This window comes from Phlebotomus papatasi, chromosome 3 (genome assembly GCF_024763615.1).
Source record: "Phlebotomus papatasi isolate M1 chromosome 3, Ppap_2.1, whole genome shotgun sequence".
Classification (NCBI taxonomy): Eukaryota; Metazoa; Arthropoda; class Insecta; order Diptera; family Psychodidae; genus Phlebotomus; species Phlebotomus papatasi.
Genome location: NC_077224.1, coordinates 27105268 through 27124738, shown reverse-complemented (window position 1 = coordinate 27124738; position 19471 = coordinate 27105268). Strand labels below are relative to the sequence as shown.

At 36.0% G+C, this 19471-nt stretch overlaps 2 protein-coding genes across 15 annotated transcripts in view; one reads left to right on the top strand and one right to left on the bottom strand.

The window, feature by feature from the left end:
• LOC129807402 (protein Gawky-like) overlaps positions 1-19471 on the top strand; it is a 43715-nt gene that overhangs the window by 18548 nt on the left and 5696 nt on the right. For all 13 annotated transcript variants that reach the window (XM_055856638.1, XM_055856640.1, XM_055856646.1 and 10 more), the window contains one exon: positions 16421-18988. In XM_055856638.1, coding sequence (XP_055712613.1) covers positions 16655-18988 — 2334 coding nt within the window. In that variant the 5' untranslated portion in view covers positions 16421-16654. The remainder of the gene's footprint in view (positions 1-16420; positions 18989-19471) is intronic.
• Positions 5331-19471, bottom strand: part of LOC129807404 (leucine zipper putative tumor suppressor 1) — a 75756-nt gene continuing 61615 nt past the window's right edge. Inside the window, exons 3-8 of one of the 2 annotated variants that reach the window (XM_055856647.1) lie at positions 9552-10135; positions 9329-9476; positions 7793-7919; positions 7464-7665; positions 6891-7292; positions 5331-6803 (exon numbers count right to left, since the gene is read on the bottom strand). In XM_055856647.1, the coding sequence (XP_055712622.1) occupies positions 5862-6803; positions 6891-7292; positions 7464-7665; positions 7793-7919; positions 9329-9476; positions 9552-10007 (2277 nt within the window). In that variant the 5' untranslated portion in view covers positions 10008-10135 and the 3' untranslated portion in view covers positions 5331-5861. The remainder of the gene's footprint in view (positions 6804-6890; positions 7293-7463; positions 7666-7792; positions 7920-9328; positions 9477-9551; positions 10136-19471) is intronic. The other variant, XM_055856648.1, reaches the window with a different exon arrangement.

Here is a 19471-nt window from a genome sequence, read left to right as displayed (position 1 = left end):
AAAAGAGAGTAACAAAAAAAGTCAATTAGTATTGAAAATATCGCACTTCAAACTTAGGATATCGATGCTTATATGCAGACTGTCCGAAATTATAAGCACTTCCCCTATCAATTAATTTTTAAACGTATTAAGACGAATTTTAGTAAAAACAAAGACGATAAACAGCTGTTCAAGTTTTCAAACAACCTTTCCGAGAAGAGAGTAACAAAAAAATCTGTTAGTATTGATAATATCACACTTCAAACTTAGAACATTGATGCTTATAACCACCCTGTCCAAAATTATGAACCTTTCCCCTATTTCAAAAGTAGTCACATTATTTAAACCGATTTTTAAATGACGTAATACATAATTGTGAATATGTCAATAGCATCCATCACTTTACAATCTTTTCAAAAATCCACAGCAAATTATCTAATGTTTAAAAAAAAAATTATTGTTTGCCAAGATTCAATTTAATTTTATGGATTTTTTTTCGGTTTTTAAGGTAAATTAACTTAATGATCTTAAATCTTACTTCCTTACCTTTAAACTATTCTCCAGGATATTTCAAAAAAAAAATCCATATAATTGATAAAAATCATTCTCATGGCAAAAACATTTATGGTCAGTAAAATATTGCATTTTTGTCGGGAAAATATTTTATTTTGGTCACCTAATAATAATTTCACCTAATTGATAAGAATTAAATTTTAATCATACATCAAGATGGTTCATAATTTCTTTAATTTTTTTCACGCAGTGAAAATGCATTATTCAATATTTGAAAATTGATTTTACCAATCTACTGTCCAACTTACCACAACTGTTAATTAAGTAAATTCACTACTGTACTGAGCTTTAATTAGCAAATAAATATCACAGTTTATCATTATTTTTTTTTTGCTATTCACAGTCATTGTCGTCAATGAGCATTCGAATCCATAAAGTGTGTTTTTAAATCACTTAATGGCTTAGCCCGCAAAAATCGTTTTAAATTGACTTGTAGTATCAATGCGAAAACCTATTAAATCTTTTTTGCGGGCTAAGTCTGTCGTTTTATTAACAAATTGACCAAATTGTAAACATTAAATGACTCAAGAACACTAACCATATATTTGAACTTTTATTAGCGACAATTATTGTGAATCGTTTTAAAGTTTTAATAAGCAAATGTGATACCTGACTTACGTATGTTATCAAGTATGTAGATTACTCAAAATTTGCTTACACTGAGAAAAAATGAGGGTGCGATTAACTTTTTTCTTCATAACTTTAACACTTTTTAGGCGTAAAAATATATCAACATTTTTTAATGTTAATTTTACACCTTTTTAAGAGTAAAATTAACATGAAAAAGAGTAACTTTAACCCCTAATATACTTAAAAAGCATAATATTTACACCGATTTCGGATCAATACTGCAGGGTAAAGTTAACATTTCCGAAATGTTATTTTAACTTTTTCGGATTTCCCTCAGTGTAGGCGCAATAGGATTGATTAAGGTTACTAAAAAACAAATAATTATTTAAATTATTATTACATTTTTGGGGTTATTTTGAAGGATTGTGCATTAAAAATCTCGAACAAATTATTATCTTAAAAATCGGGGAAAATAATAATGTGCGAAAACCTTAATTTCAGTAATTTTCAAATATCTATTCTTAAATGATTTTGAGTTTAAGTGTCATTCACTCTCTTTTACTTCGGAAGTAAAGAAATGATATGGTGTAACAGAGTAAATATATAAACTCTTAAATTGGCATTGAAACGATAGACAATAGGCTTGAAAGAAAGTAACTTTGAATGCTTTTAAAGAGGTCGTCGACATAATTACGGTACTACCGCATTACGATCACGTTTATTTCTTAAATTTATTGAAACTGAAAAAGTCTAAAATAATCCTAATCTAAATATTCTGATTTGTTTCAAGATAAATATAGCAAAACTTTTCACCATATTGTCTTGATCTTGAGTATTGAGAATTTTAGGCGGATCTTTTAGGCGGAATTTAGGACTTGTGAAAAAGTCGAAATAACTTGGTCTAAATAACCCATGTGAGATATTTTTCACAAATGTTCACATAATAATTAGAGATAAGAAGTAAAGGATTTTTTTTAAATAATAATTTCATCTAAGATAGGTAATATGAACCTTGCAAGATAGCACACAAGTTAAATTATTGTTTAAATGGTAGGAAAATTTCAATAACATTTGGCGATGATGGGTCACCGCCAGGAACTGAAAACGATTTACAACAATAAGGTTAAAATTTCATGAAATCCTCACATCAGAAAACTATTCAAGTTAATAATTAGGAAAAAAAATCTTAATCTACCTAGAGCTAAGAGCAAGAGGAAAATTCTTACAAATAAGAACCAGTGTTAAGTTCAGATAAGGTTATGGTAGCTGAGATTCATTACAGACGAATAAGAATTCATGCAACTCGAGTTGCGTCAAGGGAACGTTCTCGGCGACCTAAAGGAAGAAAACTCGACCCTCGATGGGATTCTTTACCCCTAAAATTCAACTGATAATCGAATTTAGACGCAGTACGTGTTGCAAGCACTAGGCCGCATGGAATTGTGTATTCCAAATAGTTCAAAAATAGAAGGTCAACAAAGGAAGAAAAAGTTCATTAAAATCGGTTAATAAACATTATACATAATCCGTTCAATTTCAATATTGAAAGGTTTTTATTAAATGAGATGGAGGGGGACGGATCCAACCTGTCTATAAAAGGGGTGGCAAAGCGTCCCAGGCTTTGCGAAATGCTCGGACTTGTGACTTAGATGCTATACCTCAAAAGTACTTTCGCATCATTTACCGTTTACTGATACTCAACCGATTTGAATCGATTCATAAATCACTCTATAGATTCCACAAAATAGTTCAAAGAGTAATAAAAATTATATTCGAACGAAAATTACTTATTGGTAAATAACCGGTTCATTACCGGTTCAAAACCGATTTGAACCGACTTATAAATCACTCAAAATACTTCACAAAATACACCTCAGGAGTAATTTAATTGAATTTCGTATAAAAATTGTTTATCGGTTATGAACCGGTTCATTATCGATTCAAAACCGATTGGAACCGGTTCAGTTTTGTCGGAAATTCCAAGACTTTTCCAACGAGCCCAAACATGACCCCATTCGTTTGATAAATGCGCTCTCTAGTGTCTTTTTAATCTTTGACCTTGAAAAACCGTTATTAGGAATGATTCAATGGTATTTTCGTCTAAGGACAAAATGTCCGCTTGGGTAATTTCTAAAACATATCTGGAATTGAAAAAAATCGCATAACGCGTTTTAGAGCAATCCAAAAAAAAAAAAAACGTGGTTTTGGAGGGGCAGGGGAGGCGTGGGGGCAAAATGAGGGGCATGTTAACGATCCTTGGGTCGACATATGGAGGGGTCCTTCGAAGGTCCCCCCTAGGTAAGGAGTCGAAATATATATATAACTCAAAATCGAGGTATTTGCTCTCTCCGTAGAGTTCGAGCAGTAAAAAGATCTGGGTGAAATGATAACTTTTCGACACTATCGAATCGATAGTATCGATAAATCTATATCTGTTAGATTAAGTGAATGTCGACTTTTTACGCATTGTTGGGGCATTCATTGCGACATTCTTAAAAGAATAAGACTGTTGACAAACATATAAATTAGTTACAGGAAGTGAAGATATCGTTTAAATTTTTCAGAATCGACAGTCGATACTATCGAAAAGAAGTTATCATGTCACCCCTGAATACCATCGAAATCGCTTTATAAACACCGAAAATACAGTTCGGTCAAGATAGGCTCAGGTCGGGGAGGGAACATTGTCGGAAGGGTCTCTGCCTCAGGTACAAAATACTAAAATTTAATTAAAAAAGCACGGTCTAGTTTTCGAAATAGTTTGCATCAAATTCTTAAAAATCAAATTTTCGATTATTCGGACCTTCGATAAGGGTTCCCGTAATTACAAGGTCAAAAGAAGTTTATTTTTTATTGCATAAATATAGGGAAACCCTTCTTAAATGTTATGAATTAATATTCTGAAGAGTTGTAGCATTTAACGAGAGCTCTTCAAATCATCAGAGGTGATCAAATTCTGATGATTATTAGGACCAGACCAATGACCATTTTAAAATTAAATTTTTGACCCTTTATAGCTTGAGTTAAGTAAGTCGAAGAATGTCAAGTTTTCTTTCAATAGAAAGGTCTTATGCCAAGCAACATATTAATGGGGCTGAGATAGTGATACAGCAAAATTTCGAAGTGTTCTAAAGGCGGGTGCGTAGATGGATCTGACAAGACTTATTCTTAGCCGTCTATCGACATTTAACCCTTACCGGACCGGATGTGACGGGGACATTTACGAAAATCAACTTTTAGCACACAATGATATTTTGAATATTTGTTATTTATGAGTATTAAACGTGTACATGCAAAGTTTGAGCCCGTTCTGACGATGCCGGATTTCACCTTGAACCACAGAAGCTGATGTTGTAATGTAAAAAATCCGAGTTAATACAGTCTTAAAGGGTTCACTTACCTCTGATGTGATGAATATGTGAAAATTATCGTGGGAAGTTTCTGATTCTGACAATAATAATATTTTTCCAGAAATCACGGTAGCTTTCTAGAAATCTTTCAGTATTTGTCTTTCAAATTCTTTGCAAGTTCTTCTCTATAGAAAATCTCTTCCTGGATAAAGACAATGGCCATGAGAAATGGTCACAAAATTGCCACAAAATTGAAGGTATTAGAAGATAAAGACGAAAGAAAAAAAAGTAAAAACAAATGGCGTGTGATTTCTCACGATATCATCTAATTTTCAGCAATTTCCACAGAGTCATTCGGTATCATTTGCACTTGTGGGTAAAACTAGTATGAGAAATTTATCGTTGCCCAAGAAATCAGAGTCATTAGTCAAGATTGCTTCAGAGTCAAGTTCAAGGCAACAATTATCGTCCAATGTGCCATTTTTTCTTTTTGATTCGATGCTTTTGGTGGGCAATGAAAAAGGTGTAATGAAACTGGCATGCAGTGAAAGTAGAAAGAATCAGATGGACTTGAAAATGGATAGGAAAGGTTCGAGGGTTCCGAAGAATTTTCGAATGGGTCAAAGTCAGAGGCGTCTGAAGATGCTTTTGCCCATAAAGGCTCTAACACCGCGTTCAATTGGTAAAACTTCTGCTAAATTGGGTAATAGATATCAGGAGATTAGGAAGACAAATCCCTATGAGTTGTCCTTATCGGAGGCACTTCAGTCCAAATTATCCATGAGTTGTCCTTGGAATTGTCCAATTGAAAGTCCTTTATAAAAACAATGACGAAAGAGAAAGAAATTAAGAAAAATCTCTGTGGAATGCATCTAATTTTATTTCACTAAAATTATTTTTATATATACAAAAAAGTAATAATAAATAAGTGAAATATCTGGCTAAGAGCCAAATTTAAAGACTTCGTTTTTTTTTTCTTATAAATCTTCGTGCATCTATTTTTCATAATAATGGTGCTGAGAAAGAGATACATAATAATGAAGATATAAGACAAACTCACTGTATTAAAATCGTAAGGCAAAAAAAGAAAATCTTACTATTCAAGGTACCGCGAAGCGTTTTGAAGTTTTGTTTTTTTATTAAATTGAAAATTTTCAAATGCCTTTAATAATGCCTCTCTATATAAGAAAAAAACAAAATTGTGTGTGAGTCTAGTTAATATAATTTCTTCTGATCTACTAGAATCTGCTAGAAAATCATTCTAGAATTTGCTAAGTTTGCATTTTTCTAATGGAACAAAACTTTGTAGTAAAATTGATCAAATGCTATTGTAGAAAATTTTTAATTTTTGCATTTAATATGAAAACAAAAAAAAAAGATCTTAAGTTCCTAAGATTCTGGCATATTTTCACTGCCATCATCAGCAATTCCGCCTGTTTGAAGCCTCTCTTCGAGCATTTGGGTTCGTTTGATCATCTGCATGTAGCTTAGTTGGAGTTGTCGTTGGTAGAAGAGGACTTTCTCCTTTTCTTCAGCCCACTTGAGTCTCTCTTGGTCAAAACTGGCCTTTGCTTCTTCGAGTTCCGTCTGGAGATTCTTGACTTTGTCACATATCTGACGATCATCGCTACTGTCTGCTGTTGTTGTTGGCGATGATGACTGGGAGTCTGTTTGTTTATCACATTTACTACTTTCTGTCTCACTTCCAACCTCATCTTCGTCACTTTTGTGTTTGATGGTTGGGGAGGAAGATGGATTCGGTTGGAGTAAGTTTAGGGTCATATTGAATAGATTACTGACACTATCTTTGCAGTCATACGGATAGATCTGGTTATTGAGAAAGATGGTCTTCATTTCGTCTATTGTTGTCTTCTTCTCTCCTTTGTCCGGGTTGTTTTCGACCTTGGCCAAAAACGGATAATCCTGAAGGGTGTTCCTTTTAGTTTCTTCAATCTTACTCAAATACTTGGTGATATCTTTCTCTGGGCATTTATCTCGATCTTCTCCTGATTTTGTGTCATTCTCCGCATAGAGAAAATCCAGAATGTCTCTACGAAATCTCGGCATGGTATTCCGTCCAGGTGGTATACCTTCATAACTCTGCAATAGGGATACATCTGAAAGTTCCTTTCTCAATTTCTGAATTTCATTTGTCATAGCCATTATAACTTGATCCTTGAGAATGATGATTCGATTGAGTTGTGATACTTCGAGAGCTGTATCCATTGCACTATCCTGGATATTTTTATGGGTATTTTTATCTTCCCAATTTTGATTGCGAATCTCAATGCGAAGTTGAGCAATTTCCTGATCTTTAGCCATGAGGTCATTCTACAGGACAAAGAGAAAAGTAAAATTTTTGCAAAAGACTGTGATTTATGGGATTAAGAATAAGTTTAAGAGATTAATGAATAAAACCTGAGCATCGCGGAGTTGTGACTTGAGGAGGGCTGTTTCACCACTTTTCTGACAAATTGCCCAGTCTGTCTCCTCGAGGCGTGTCTTGAAGTCCGCAATCATACGACGGAGTATCTGAACTTCCTCAGCCAGATCACTATTTTGCTCCTTGAGGTCTTTCTCGGTGATTTTCAGGTGACACAGTTCATTTCTGTAGCGTTCATTCTGATCCCTCACCTCGTTGATTGTACCATTGAGTCGATCAGCATCTTCAGCAGCTCGTTTCTTATGCTGTCTCAGTTGAAATGATTGCATCATGAGCATTTGCTCCAACTTCTGTATCTTCTGTGCATTGGCTCTCAGTCGACTTTCATGGATGATTTTGAGGCGTTTCACCTCATCTTCCCAATGTTTCTCCTTGTCCTGCCATGATTCAAGATAGATAAGATACGGATTTTAAATCTTATATCTATGGGGAATATATGGATGCTCCCAGGAACAAATTGGATTTATTCTTTTTCTTTTGTCAAAAGATGGCATGCAAAATATGTACAAAATATGTATATATATATAAATGAAAAAAAGGGAAAATACCTGATGAACTTTAAATATTACTTTTTCATTGTGCTCCATTGTCTGGCGCAAGTATGCAAGTTCCGAGTCACGATCACGCAGTGCAGCCTCCAATTCCGATATTCCCGAGTCTGATGGTGATGGTGTCATATCCAATAGATCCTGATGATGATGATGATGATGATGGTGATTGTTGTGATGATGATATGGCATTATTGTTTTTCTGTCGTGCAACACAAAATGCCATAGACAGATATTCCATGAGTAACATGAGAAAAGAAATAGAGAGAAAAAAAGGTTCAATAAGATCAATTTTCCATCACTTTCACTTTTCTTCCTGTCCAACTTACAATGTACTCTGACTAGTTGCTATTGAGTCGGGAGACTTTGATATTGATTCTAGGCTATCGTATGTATTGTAGTAATGCAGTGATTTACGATTGCCAACGCTACAATTGTACCTCAAGTCGCTTGTGCCTGAAACAATTTATTTCGAAATTAGGTAATGGCTTTCTATTGAGATGATGGTGTTTTCTTCTAAAATCGTGATATTGAAATTTACAAAATTATTTTTTTTAGTGTGACGTCATAGAAAATAGCCAGTAGGTACTGTACTTTGGTTTGTCTTGCAAGAGTCCTCAAATTGATGAAATTTAATGCAAGATAAATTGTTTCAAAGAAATGTGGTTTCAATATCTGTAAAATCGTTATGAAAGTTGATCACGATCAACGAAATTGTAGAACCATATGCTTGGATCTTCGTACGAAATTATCAAAGTTTATCTTACAAATATCTTTCAATTATAAACTAAAGGATAATTTATTGTGCATTTTAGGAGATTTTTGGAATAAAGATGTACAAAAGTAAGGGTGGCCATAAGTGTGAATTTTTTAGGAAGTTTCCCCACTTATTGCCACTTTCGATATGTGCGCTTTGCACCATCTTTATGCGTTATGGCCTTTTGATTATTAAAAATAAGAAGAATTTTTAAAGATTTTAAGCCGTTAAACGGTTAAAACGATTTTTTAAACCTTTGAATAGTTGAAAATTATGGAGACTTGTATAACATAATATGGCGTCATTAACCTTCAATTGATAGATAGATTTATTTCCTCTTATAGATCATCTGCGGCTGCCGCCGACTTTACAACCGACCATAGGCCATTTTTACTTTCACAATTCATGATTAGTGTTTTGAGAAGCTTTGCAGATGGAAAGAGGTGATTCTTTCTTTTAGAATTTAATGAAACGTATGTCTAACTGGGGATCATTTCTTTGTCGCTAAAGTAGTCAAAATCTATTTAGGGTGATTACAAATCATAAAAATGATTTTTAGGAGATTTAGGATTTTCGCGGTTTCCCGGCGTAAATCGAGAGATGGATTTGTAAGAAATTATTATTATTAATAGTTTCGAGTGGAAGGATCAGTCAGTCCCCGGGGACTGTCCAGGAGCACCGATTTAGTTCTGAAAAAGCCCTAAATACGAGTGAAGGTTCCTTCCTTGCTCCCTGTAAGAAATTGATGAAAGTATAATCTGATCATTATTATGATTATAATTACGTTAAGCTGTCTCTCGACTTAAGTCGGGAAACGGATGGGATTCAGTCAAATCATTATTTTGATTATAATTACTTTAAGCTGTCTTTCGGCTTAAGTTGTAAGTGTGTCTAGGGCATTAGTTTTACATCGATTCGAATAAGTTACTCATTTTTTTTAAATTATTATTATTCGAATATGTTTTTTCGTAGAAGACCAATATGACCACAAGTGATGACTTCACACTATTTTGAGTACAAATAATTTTGATTGGAACTGATAAAATCTACTGGGTCAAGCTAAGACCTTGAATATTATTAGTAATCTCGTAATATTGATAAATCTTACTTCCAAATTTCAAATTGTTTCCCAAATTTGGTGTAAGCGATGGTGTAGAGCCATATCGATCGCCTAAATCGCTGAACCTCTGATTGACAGGTTCACCAGAAATGTAGGGTATAGGTTTGAAGGCAATAGGTCTTATCACTTGTTTACCCTGAATAAGAAAAACAAGAAAAACAAAACTCATAAGTCCAAAGGGGAGATATTTGTATTCCAAAAAAATAAATACCTGTTCTAAAACTCCGCTGCATGATTGAATTTTGGGTGGTTTGGCATCTCCAACACTGGCAGGATTGGTTTCAGGTGGTGGAGGATGATCTGGTATAATGGGTGGTGGGGCTGCTGGATCATTTGTTGATTTGTTCTGCTCAAAGATGTCTCGAATGAGGCGAAATTGTGATTTTCGACTATTGAGATCATCTACGGAGTTCATTCGATGGTGCTGTGCAACGATGTCCGTGAGACGTTTCTGTTCACGGCGTGATTTGAGGGTGCCTGTACTGAAGGGGGCAACATTTCCGGGCAATTGAAGGGATGTGAGGGGAGATGATGAAGCTGTGACACTCTTGATGGGTGTGTAGATGTTATTTTCCAGTGAGGAGGATCGAAAGTGTCCCTTGGATGGTGGTACAACCGAAGACACTGACGATTGATGATGGTGATATTTCGCTGGTTCCACTGACATTCTTGCGCACCAGAGTCTTTTGCCGTTTCACTTCTTCCAATTCAATCACGTGTGGGTAATGTCCGGGTTGGTTATATAGAATACAAGTCCCGGCCAAAAAGCTGCAATACACCGTATATGTTGTCTTTCTGGAAAATGAATGAGAGTAGAGAGACAGAATGAGACTGATGTTGAGATAAGATACAATGTTTTTCTTTTTTTTTAATTGTGTGGTATTTGAAGAGTACGCGAGCAAAAGTTCTCTTCGTCAGTCTTCAAGAGATGAAGGAGGATGAGGAGGGAGTGATTGACTCTATATCGTATATTAGTTTTCATCATATGTAACACCGCTAACATTGTCATTGCACATTTTCAAGTGAAAATTCACAGTGTGATGAAGTAACATGATAAAATGTCGTAGATATTTGAAACTCCTTTCCTTCGATTACACATAATGTAAAAGAGGGCTTTCAATTGCATTCAATGTGTCTTCGAAGGAGAATACGTGCTAAGTCTTTAAAGTTCTTTCTGTCATTTCATTGAGTACTTCTTCACTTGATTATTCTTGGAACTAGTTTTACTTAGGCTTGTCTTTAATGAGGTTGCGAACTTAGAACACTTAGCTTAGCCATTATTTCTAATATAATTACGCTAAGCCGTTTATCGGCTAATCCTTAGGTCTGTCGAGGCCCTTAGAGTAATTATATTAGAAATAATGGTTAAACTACATTTCCATCATTTTCCACTAAGTCGCCTGTCGGCTTAAGTCGTAAGTGTGTCTAGGGCATTAGTCTTTCATTCCTGTTTACCCTATGTCACTTCAAGAAGGTGCTTGGAGCCGATTTTGAAAGCTCTTAGGTAAGATCCTAAATTTACGACAGTTATCTTTGCCTAGACGCCTAGGTCTGCCTCGAGGTAGTCAGTCCCGCTTTCAAAATGGTTTGCAAAGCTTTTCTAGAAGCGTAGATTTCAAGGCAAGTTAGGAAAAGGTGATAGTCAATGGATCATGTGGCCACCAGGAATTCTCCTGCCGTTAACCGTGTTCGAATTGCATCCAGTGAGCTTCATAGCACTTGATTCTTAATTGAACTTGATAATCCCTTACGAACTTCCCTAGTGGTAAGGTCTAGAGTCTAGGTCCTCTATGGAATGTTGTTTTTAAAGGCGACAGAAACGATTTCAGGATCTGGTCTCTCGGAACGTATCAATCCGACGTAGTTTGCAATTTTGAAGTTTTTGGGCTAGTATTTTGTTCAATTTGAGCTTTACAAAGAGATTTACACTTAACCGTATACTTCAGGAGGGAAAGTTTTTGGGAATGAACCAAATAGAACCCTTTGGAAAAGTACTAAAAGAGAGAATAGTTATCGATTTGGATAGTATAACATGTTGTTTGATGAAAAATATTCGATTTTTTCATCCGGATTTGTTTATCATAAGTCTTCTGAAAGAAAACCAAGTGTTCAAACAAGAAATGTTCGAGTTCGAAATGAATCTCCAGAAAAGATGGATCAGATTTGATCGACCTTTTATTCTTACTAACCAAAGACAAACACTTCGTTCTTATGGTAGATTTAAGGGGCGTTATACACTTATGGACAGCTTGCAAAATCTTAAGTTCTTAACCTAAAACAGGTTTAGAAAAATCACAAAATTGGTAATCACATCATAACAAGATAATTTTATGATTTTTCAAAATCCACATTAGGTAAAAGCTGAAGATTTTTGCACGCTGGCCATAAGTGTATAACGTTTATAAGTGATGACTCTACCCTATACGAAAATACCATTGAATCATTATTAACATTTTTTCAAAGTCAATACTTAAAAAGGCTCTGGTGAGCGTATTTCTCGACCGAATGTTATCATTTTTGGGGTCATTGGAAAGGTCTTGGAATTTATGAGAAGTCTGGACCGGTTCCAATCGGTTATGAACCAGTAGTGCACCGGTTAATAGACATTAACTAATTTTTATCCGAAAATCAATTATGTTACTCCTCAGCTACTTTGAGCAATCTTTTGAGTGATTGATGAATCGATTCAAATCGGCTGTGTACTGGTAAACGGAAAATGATGCAAAAGCACATTTGAGATCACGACTTTTTGGAAAAATTTAACTTAGGATTGGATTATTAAAGATAAATGACCTATTAGGTTTAAAAAAAAAAACAATACAATTGCTCGCTATTCAGGATTTTGAGACCTTCGGGAACTGGGCTAAACCTCTAGTCTGAAGACCGCTTAACTTCCTTCGGGTACTTTTAGAAGTTACTTTGACATTTCACAAGGTGCACATTTTAATCTCTTTCTCCGTGGCATGGAAAAAAAAGTCATCAACATCAATATTGTGCGAATGGTATTCATTAAGAAGTGAATTGTTTCATGTTTCTCTTTCTTCCCATGCATTTTTTTTTAATTCCTTTTATTTATTTTGTCATTGCTCTGTATTTGGCATTAGAAGTTGCAATAAAATGGGGGGGAGGGGGAGGGGATATTTGATCGACTTGTCGCGAGAATGCAATTCCTCTGAGATTGGCAGCAGCAGCAGCAACAGCAAATAATCATGAATGTGCGCACTCTGAAGGAGAATAAGTCTCCGTGTGGTGAGAATGTTGCGCTGCTGAGGCACCAAAAAAGCGAAAGTTACACATTTGTGCCCAAGACTTTTAAGTCCCATTTTGCGAGGTGTGTCAAGAGAGTGTGTAAAATATTAATTGAATTTTGCGAAAGAATATACAGTGGGACCTCGATAGAGTCAACTAATTATTTCCAGGCCTGTTGACTCCATTGGATTCGGTGACTCTATCGGAGTCCGCAAAAAAAAATCAATTAAAATGTAAAATTTTGATATAAAGGGGTATTATTTTATGTTTGTACTAGACAATTTAAAAACTTGACACGATATAGTAGATTATTTTATTTAATTAACCCATAAATTCTACACCCTCTGGTACAAAAAAAGTAGTATGTTTGGGCAAAAAGTTGGAGATTAAGGAATCATTTTACAGAATATTTTTTTTATAATTAGTAAGTATCTTAAGTGAAAATTATTATCCATGTGATAATATTTAGGTCCATTCACGATGTTAAGATTACAGGAAAACACGTCATACGGGATCATAGGGCTTAACTCTTTCGCGTCACACTTTTATTCAGCAGATGAATTCATGTAAAATTGAGTTTTTCCTAATGCTTTATGATAAAATATAATAGTTCAGAGAGGAAAAAAATTTTCCATTGCGTGAAAACTCGGAAAAACCCCGGGTCATATATGACCTTATTGTCCTCAAGGGAAGTGTACATACCATATTCAAAATCTATATCACGGGCTTTTTAAGAGTTTTTTTTTACTTGAAGTTATTAATTTGGCCAAAACCATGGCAAACTGGATTATCTTGATGAACACTGTACTCCTGGTGTTCAAGGAATCTTCCTGGTAATCCCTTGAACAGTCACTGTCACAATATTTTGAGTGGTATTTGGCAAAAACAAACTTATCCACATATTTATTCACACACAATACAATTGCACAATATGAAACGCTTGCAGAATACTCTAAAATATTGCAAAATATTTTATAATTCATCAGATATAAGATGAAATGTCCAAGAGAAAGATATTTTCCTCCTGGATTTCACAAAGAAAAACAATGTCCCAACTGTCCCAACTGCATTGTTGGCACGAAAAACTGTCATAAACCTTTACCCTTGCTGACAATAGGGTCATATATGACCCGGAAAATTCTACGCGTTTTTTTTTGGAAAATTGAGAGTAGTTTATTATATCAAAATATGCAATATACAATCTTTGGATATTCTATTTTGTGACTCTAAAGAACTTTTTGCTGAAAAAAAATGAATATAAAAGATTTTGAAAAAGAAAAGTCATTTCACAAAGTTCGAAATTCGTGATTTTCGATCTCAAGTATTTTCTTTTCCTGAATATCTGGAGTCTTGAGAAAATTAGCCAAAAGTTCTATTATGACATCATGCACAAACAGCTAGATTTCAATTAATGTAAATAGTAAAAAAAAAACTTTTTTTCCTCGGGTCATATATGACCCTAATAACGTGAAAGAGTTAATACATCCTAAAATGAATAAATATTTAAAAGCAAAATGAATTCATTGACTATTCGAAGATAACATACACAGTAAAAAAATTAACACTATTATAGTGTGTAATCTTTCACACCACTATTATAGTGTTAAATTTGGAAAAAGTGTTTAATTTAAAATTGTTTAATTTAAAGTTGTTCAATTTCAAGATGTTGAATTTGGAATTGTTGAATTTAAAAATTGTTGAATTTTTATGTGTAAATTCAAAAAATTGTTGAATTCTGTTTATTGTTGAATTTTCTTTTCATTTCGAAGATTTTGATTTTTTTTGCCTTTTTAGAAAATTTTATTGGTTTTTCCTGTACTCGGGATCCCCCCTAATGCGAAATGATTACATCTGGTGCTCGGATCTTCACAATATACTTATTATGTATATAAATATTTGATGTTCTATATGACTTGCTCAATGAAAAACATCTCGGCTGAAGTATAAGTCTTAAATGGAAATTCAACAATTTTTACACAACTTTTGTTTAAAAATTCAACAAATTTGGTTGAAATACACAAGGCTTCACACTATAATAGTGTTAAAAATTATGATCAAACTATAATAGTGTTAATTTTTGATCATGTGACAAAAAATACCATAAAGTTGTGTATTTTTTCACACTATAATAATGTGAAAAATTCTAATCATACTATAATAGTGATAATCTTTAGAATTTGTCAAACAGTTTTAAATCATGAAACATTGTTGAAAAATTTTTATGATTATAGCAGTGAGAAATTTTACACAGATCGCAATTAAATAATTATTTTATCCGATTTCACACTTTTATAGTGTTCAAATTTTACACATTTTCAAATTAACTCTTTCGTCTCCTTTGGGACTCTGGGTACCCATGGAAAAAAGAATTTTTTTAGACTATTTAGAATCGATAAAAATCCGATTCTTCTGGATAATTACAAACTATAAGGATGTCCAAATCTAGGATATTTTTTGCAGGATCCCAATTAACTCCTGAGCTAAGATATTCTTGGTCAAAAATCGTGAATTTTCGATTTTCTGCTTCCTTGCACATATTGTGACTTTTTTGATATTTCTAGGCCCGAATAAGGAAAAACCTCTTGGGGCCAATAAGTATGATAACTAACAATTACAGATTACATAAATTCGAAAAACATTTTTTTCTTATATTTTCAAAAAACTTGTTCAAACTTGATGGGTACTCTTATCCCCAAAAATCTAGAGGTCAAATGTAAGGTTATCCCGCCAATGGCCGCCATTTGCTTTTTGACACCAACCTTGTAAGAAAATTCCAAGCGGGAGCGACATTTTTGCCAATATGGCCGATAATTTTGACATTTGGCAGCGAGGGAGATTTCTTTCAAGGAAGTTTTTCCTATTCTTACTGATTTTGGTGAATTCTGATTGTCCAGGAAGTGTCTTTTATGCTTTTGAGAAAGCTTCATGTGTCTACAATAACATTGTGTTGAAAGAAATGTGTTTTAAAGTGTTATGTGTAAAATATTATGAGGAATCTGTTTACAAGCAGGATCTGGGTGTCGTTTTTAGCACTTCCTGGACATCCCACTAGATACTGGTCAATAATTCTTCTTGTTTTAGTGATCAACATTGTAAAGGAGTCATTTGACACGCAAAAATAATTCACAAAATTGATATTATTGACTCTTGGAAAATTGAAGTTTGTCTCCTTTTCGTTCTTTTGGGGACGAGAGTTCCCATGAGTTTTCCAATTTTCCAGAGGCGGAGAAAATTCTTTCTCCACGAAAGTATCATATTTGACCACTAAGACTTACAATAAAGTGAGTTTTACTGAAATTCGTTCGCTGGATATGTTGTGGTCCGGAAAGAGTTAAACAACATTGTTGAAAATTTTTCAACTATAGTAGTGGTAATTTTCAATCACGTGACAATAAATTACCAAAATGTTGTGTATTTTTTAAACATTTTTAAATTAAACAACTAAAATGGTCGATTTTGCACTATTATAGTAGTAAAATTTTACACATTTTTTTACTGTGTACATAATTTTAATTAATTTATTTCCCTGGCCGAAATTACACTCAAAGTGGCCGAAATTTGGCACATTTTTCCCCTATACGAATTTTATTATAATATTGTTTTTCTTGTGTTAAAAACATTACATTGATGCAACAAAACACTGATTTTAATTTCGAAAAAAAATGAAAGTTGACTCTATCGAGGTTCCACTGTAATATACAAAATATGAATGAACGATGGAAAACTTCCTTGATTTTTTTTTGTTTTTTTTTTGTGAATGAACAGAAAAATAGGAACAATTTGTAGACAATGTTGGAATTTTGTTTTTCTTTCTATTTTTTTTGATTACAGAAATTGACGTGTGTGTTTTTTGAAGCTTTCGGGACACACTCAAAATCGAAAGTTTCAGTGTAAAGGGATAGAGAGAGGGAGAGAGATAGGAAGCTCAGTGGGGAGGAGGTTTTGGGAAAAAAATAAAAAGGATTTAGACAGACAGAGAGAGAGAGAGAGAGACAGAGATAAAAGCGATATTCCAACTATTCCACGTGGTGATGATTAACGCACAGACAACAACAACAGTGTGAAATGATGGCAGGAAAAGACGACAAAATGGAGAGGAGTGATATCGAAACAATTGCCAATGTAGATCATAGTCATAGCGTTAAGGATTACTTTAGGTACGATGAGTTCCTGCAGTCGACTGGGGGCCAGGCTGTCAGTGGTTGGGGCAGTCCGGCAAAGGGTGCCACATGGGGTGATAATACTGCGGGAGGTGGTGGTGGGGGAGGAGGAGGAGGAGTTGGTGGATCTGATCAAATGGCCAAGACGACATCCAATGCAGCACCAGAGGATAATTGCAATGAAGATGGTGGTGCATGGGGTACTACATCGACACTCAATTTGGGCATTGTAAAGCCACCATCGCAATTTGATTGGCCCCCACCGCCCAGTGGCGGCAATAATGGTGCTAATAATAATAATAATGTTGTTGTTGTTGGAGCCAGTAAGGTGGTGCCAAAGGGTGGGGAGATTTCGGGTGGTATTGTTGATGGTGGTGGTCAGGCCAGTGATAATCCCAATGGGAGTGTGAATCTTAATCAAGTGGTGAAGCAGCAGCAGCAGCAGCAGCAGGAACCATCGACGGGTGAATCAGAAGCAGCAGCAGTACCCGTAGCACCGGCCAATGCTGCTAAGAATCAACTCAATCAATTGCGTGATGCCCTGTATGCATATGAGGGATGGGGAAAGGATCATGTCAATCAGGAGACTCAGTGGGAGGTGGCATTGTCACCGACGAAATCTCTAGAGGTGTCTGGTGGTGTTGAGGCACCAACGGGCACAGAATTGTGGCATCTGACAAAATCGGGTAAGACGGTGGTGCAGCAAACGGGCGGAGAGGGTGAAGAACGTGGTACAACAATGTGGGGTCATGTGCCATCGTCCAATTTTGGCGGGACCTGGGGTGATAATAGTGAAATTGATGAGGGCGGTGGTAGTAGTGTATGGCCAACGACACCCAGTATGCCAACCAGAGAATTCCAATGGGGCATTGTCGAGGGCATTCCGGCAGTTAATAAGGCTCCAGGTGCTGCTGTTATTCCTCCCCCATCTGCAGCTGCTGCACCATCTGTCATTGAACCGGATACACCTGGTGCCTTGGGTGGTGGTAATATCTGGTCAACAGGACCAGGAATTCCAGGTGCAGCAGCAGTTCCGGGTGGAGGAGCATGGAATGATAGTCGGGCGGCTGATTCAATGATCAGGGGCGGTGTCACTGGACGTCTCAATCTCATGGATAATAACCCATCGAAGGTACCGGGTTGGGGTGATGATCCCCTGGTACAATTGCCACCAACTCAGCCATCTACATCCTTCTGGAGTCAACATCAGCCACCACAGGCCGTCCAGGCAGCACCTCAGCCTACCACAGGTGCTGTCAGTTGGAATCACGACATTCCCGATGTCAGTGGGGTGAGGAGTCGCCTGGCACCTGGTCCCATGCAACCCCCACCAAATCTCCCAGATCGCTTTCCTCCCGGAAAACCCGATACAAATCCCTGGGGTCATCAGGGTATTACGAAAAATGGGCTGTGGGATCAAATAGATAGACCCACACCAGAGTCATCATCTCAGGCAGCTGCTGGGGGACTGTGGGGTAAATCGGGTGGCAACAAGGGTGGTGGCGGTGGCGGTGGGGTATGGGCAGATCCAGGTGACTATCGCAATTGGACACCAAATGGCCAAGCAACCCATTTCACTAATGCACCACCAAATGGCATGAATAAATTTGCAATAGGCAGTGGTGGCAATCGCATGGGTGGGACCAATAAGGTCCAGGAGATCATAAGGAGCAGCAAACAATTCCGTCTGATGAGCACAATGGGCTACAAGGCTGATGACATTGAGACGGCCCTTCAGATGACAAATATGAATATGAATGAGGCCGTTGAATTATTAAATCAATCACAGAGGGCTATGGGTAAATTTGGTGGTGGAGTAGGAGTAGTAGGCGGCGGCGGAGAAGATTTCTGTGAGCCAGGACGTGCCTTATCTGGGCGTTTTCCTCCACCACCACCACCGTCTCATCCGCAACAACAACAACAACAACAAACGACTGGCACTATCAATGGCAGTGGTTTGGACAATGCACAGCAGCTGCTACCTATTCAGAAGTACCTGAACCAGGCTTCCAACAATCCTTTGGTATCATCATCACAAGGGGCTGCTGGGGGTGGCATTAACTTAAATCAACTCCAGGCAGCTAATCAAACCACCGAACCATCCATTCATCAATTGCGTGGTCTTGTGCAGCAAATCGAAATGGCAGTCCAGGCGGGTTATCTAAATCAACAGATTCTCAATCAACCGCTCTCTCCTCAAACTGTGCAACTTCTAAGTCAACTCTTGAATACTATCAAGGTTTGTTTTTTTTCTCCCTCTGTAATATATAAATCGGAAAGGTATTTTCAGGCTTTCGCACACACTCTGAGCCCAAACAGAAGTAGATTTTGATTCTCCAATAGTGTCTTGGATTAAAAGGTAAATGGAACTCTATTTGCACAAAAAATCATTGAAGTTCGAAGAATTCAAATTCAATTTTGAATTTTCATACTAAATTTTCGAACAAGGTGGGGAAAATTTATCAAATATCACACTAAAAAACTGGCAAAAGAATTACTCAGTGATTATGGAGTGATTAAATACTGGGACCATCACATTTTGACACTTGAGCACTTCGAAATTCGAAAAGGAGTTACCTCAGCCACCTTGCGGAATTATCAAGAAGTAAGAAAGTCTCTTTTTTGGATCTTCAAATAGATTTTAGAATTTTTCAAGATCTACTTCTGTACGGAAAGACTGTGTGCAAAGCCCGAATGCCTACCCCTCTACCGATTTTACAAG